Here is a 2,093-nt window from a genome sequence, read left to right as displayed (position 1 = left end):
TCAAGGACAATATGGTACACGATACAATATTGCCTGATAATGATAATAACATAATTGTTTAATACTCTTTGTGATTTAATATCAAAAACAACAGTCTTTATTCGAAACGATAAAATATTCAAGGACAATATGGTACACGATACAATATTGCCTGATAATGATAATAACATAATTGTTTAATACTCTTTGTGATTTAATATCAAAAACAACAGTCTTTATTCGAAACGATAAAATATTCAAGGACAATATGGTACACGATACAATATTGCCTGATAATGATAATAACATAATTGTTTAATACTCTTTGTGATTTAATATCAAAAACAACAGTCTTTATTCGAAACGATAAAATATTCAAGGACAATATGGTACACGATACAATATTGCCTGATAATGATAATAACATAATTGTTTAATACTCTTTGTGATTTAATATCAAAAACAACAGTCTTTATTCGAAACGATAAATATTCAAGGACAATATGGTACACGATACAATATTGCCTGATAATGATAATAACATAATTGTTTAATACTCTTTGTGATTTAATATCAAAAACAACAGTCTTTATTCGAAACGATAAAATATTCAAGGACAATATGGTACACGATACAATATTGCCTGATAATGATAATAACATAATTGTTTAATACTCTTTGTGATTTAATATCAAAAACAACAGTCTTTATTCGAAACGATAAAATATTCAAGGACAATATGGTACACGATACAATATTGCCTGATAATGATAATAACATAATTGTTTAATACTCTTTGTGATTTAATATCAAAAACAACAGTCTTTATTCGAAACGATAAAATATTCAAGGACAATATGGTACACGATACAATATTGCCTGATAATGATAATAACATAATTGTTTAATACTCTTTGTGATTTAATATCAAAAACAACAGTCTTTATTCGAAACGATAAATATTCAAGGACATTTGAGGAACTGGGTCCATAAACTTACCTTATTGGCATAACCACCAATGAAAAGATTCAGCTCTCTCATAAAACTTGGATCACCATACTGATGCGGCATCAGCGTCTTCCCCTTGAGAAGATCGAAAATAACCTCTCTAAGCTCAATCTCTCGATTCTCCGCTTGTAGCTTCATCGCTTTCTCTTGTCCCTTCTGGATCCTCTCCTCCAGATGCCTCTCTTGGTCGTACGTCTTCTTGCACCGTTCCTCCGGCAGAACACCCATAAACGCCGAGTGCCCTGCTTCAGCGCCTTCCCTTGACGGCCAAAACTCCGTCTCCGTGTTGTCGCAGCTGTTGATAAACGCACAAACTTTGACACCGCAGAGAGTCGACAGCTCGTTGGTTTTCTTGAGTAAACCTTTCTTCCTCTTCCTGAAAGTTTGGTTCCTTGCAGCGCTATTAGTTATGGGCTCTATTTTTATCCTTCCCTTTGGCATTGTTTTTATGTTAGTGAATGATAGAGATATGTTGGCACTTGGTAATGCTCTTGTTTATATAATGTAATGAGGCTGGTATTACGTATGCAGTTCTTATCACTTTCTTTGGGATCATTAATGCTAAATTGCAGTAATATATAATTATAATGGTTACAAAAAGAATAAATATACTCATTAACAGTTGTCAGGAAATCATTGGATAGAGCAGATAATAATCATGCAATTTAGATATTATTTGTATAACTCAAGATATGTTTCCCTTAGTTGAAGCAATTAAACCAACCAATAAGAAAGCCGTAAATTTCAATGCAAATTTAGAAGAAAATGTTGCCAGCTAATGCTGCTTAGGTAGTAGGACTAAAATTACAGAGATATATCCAAAGGAAAATTCATACAATTCTAATAATACTACTAAACATGCTTATTTTCTGGATTAAGGAAAAAACTTATTATATTAATTAAACCAAATTTATAAATTTGACTCACTAAGTTACTATAGGTTGTGTAATACAGCATCCGTTTCTAAATAAATGTCAGTTTGATATTTTTGACACAGATTAAAAAAGTGGCGAAAATATATATTAATTATACTTTATTGATCAATAGTATTTGAGATAAATAAAATTATTTATAAAATCAATGCAGTTTTCAATTAATTTTCAGCT

The 2,093-nt window shown here is 30.9% G+C and overlaps 1 protein-coding gene across 1 annotated transcript; it reads right to left on the bottom strand.

The window, feature by feature from the left end:
- Positions 1-942: 942 nt before the first annotated feature.
- LOC106324493 (MADS-box transcription factor PHERES 1-like) lies at positions 943-1,429 on the bottom strand. Its single transcript, XM_013762455.1, has one exon. It carries the CDS (start codon positions 1,426-1,428, stop codon positions 943-945), a length of 486 nt encoding a protein of 161 aa, XP_013617909.1. The 5' UTR covers position 1,429.
- Positions 1,430-2,093: the final 664 nt, after the last annotated feature.

This window comes from Brassica oleracea, chromosome C2 (genome assembly GCF_000695525.1).
Source record: "Brassica oleracea var. oleracea cultivar TO1000 chromosome C2, BOL, whole genome shotgun sequence".
NCBI classification, from domain to species: Eukaryota; Viridiplantae; Streptophyta; class Magnoliopsida; order Brassicales; family Brassicaceae; genus Brassica; species Brassica oleracea.
Note: the sequence above shows the minus strand (reverse complement) of the source record. Positions and strands in the feature narration are given on the sequence as shown.

Excerpts from the sequence above, each read along its gene's own strand:
- LOC106324493 (XM_013762455.1), bottom strand. The coding sequence starts at position 1,428 with ATGCCAAAGGGAAGGATAAAAATAGAGCCCATAACTAATAGCGCTGCA.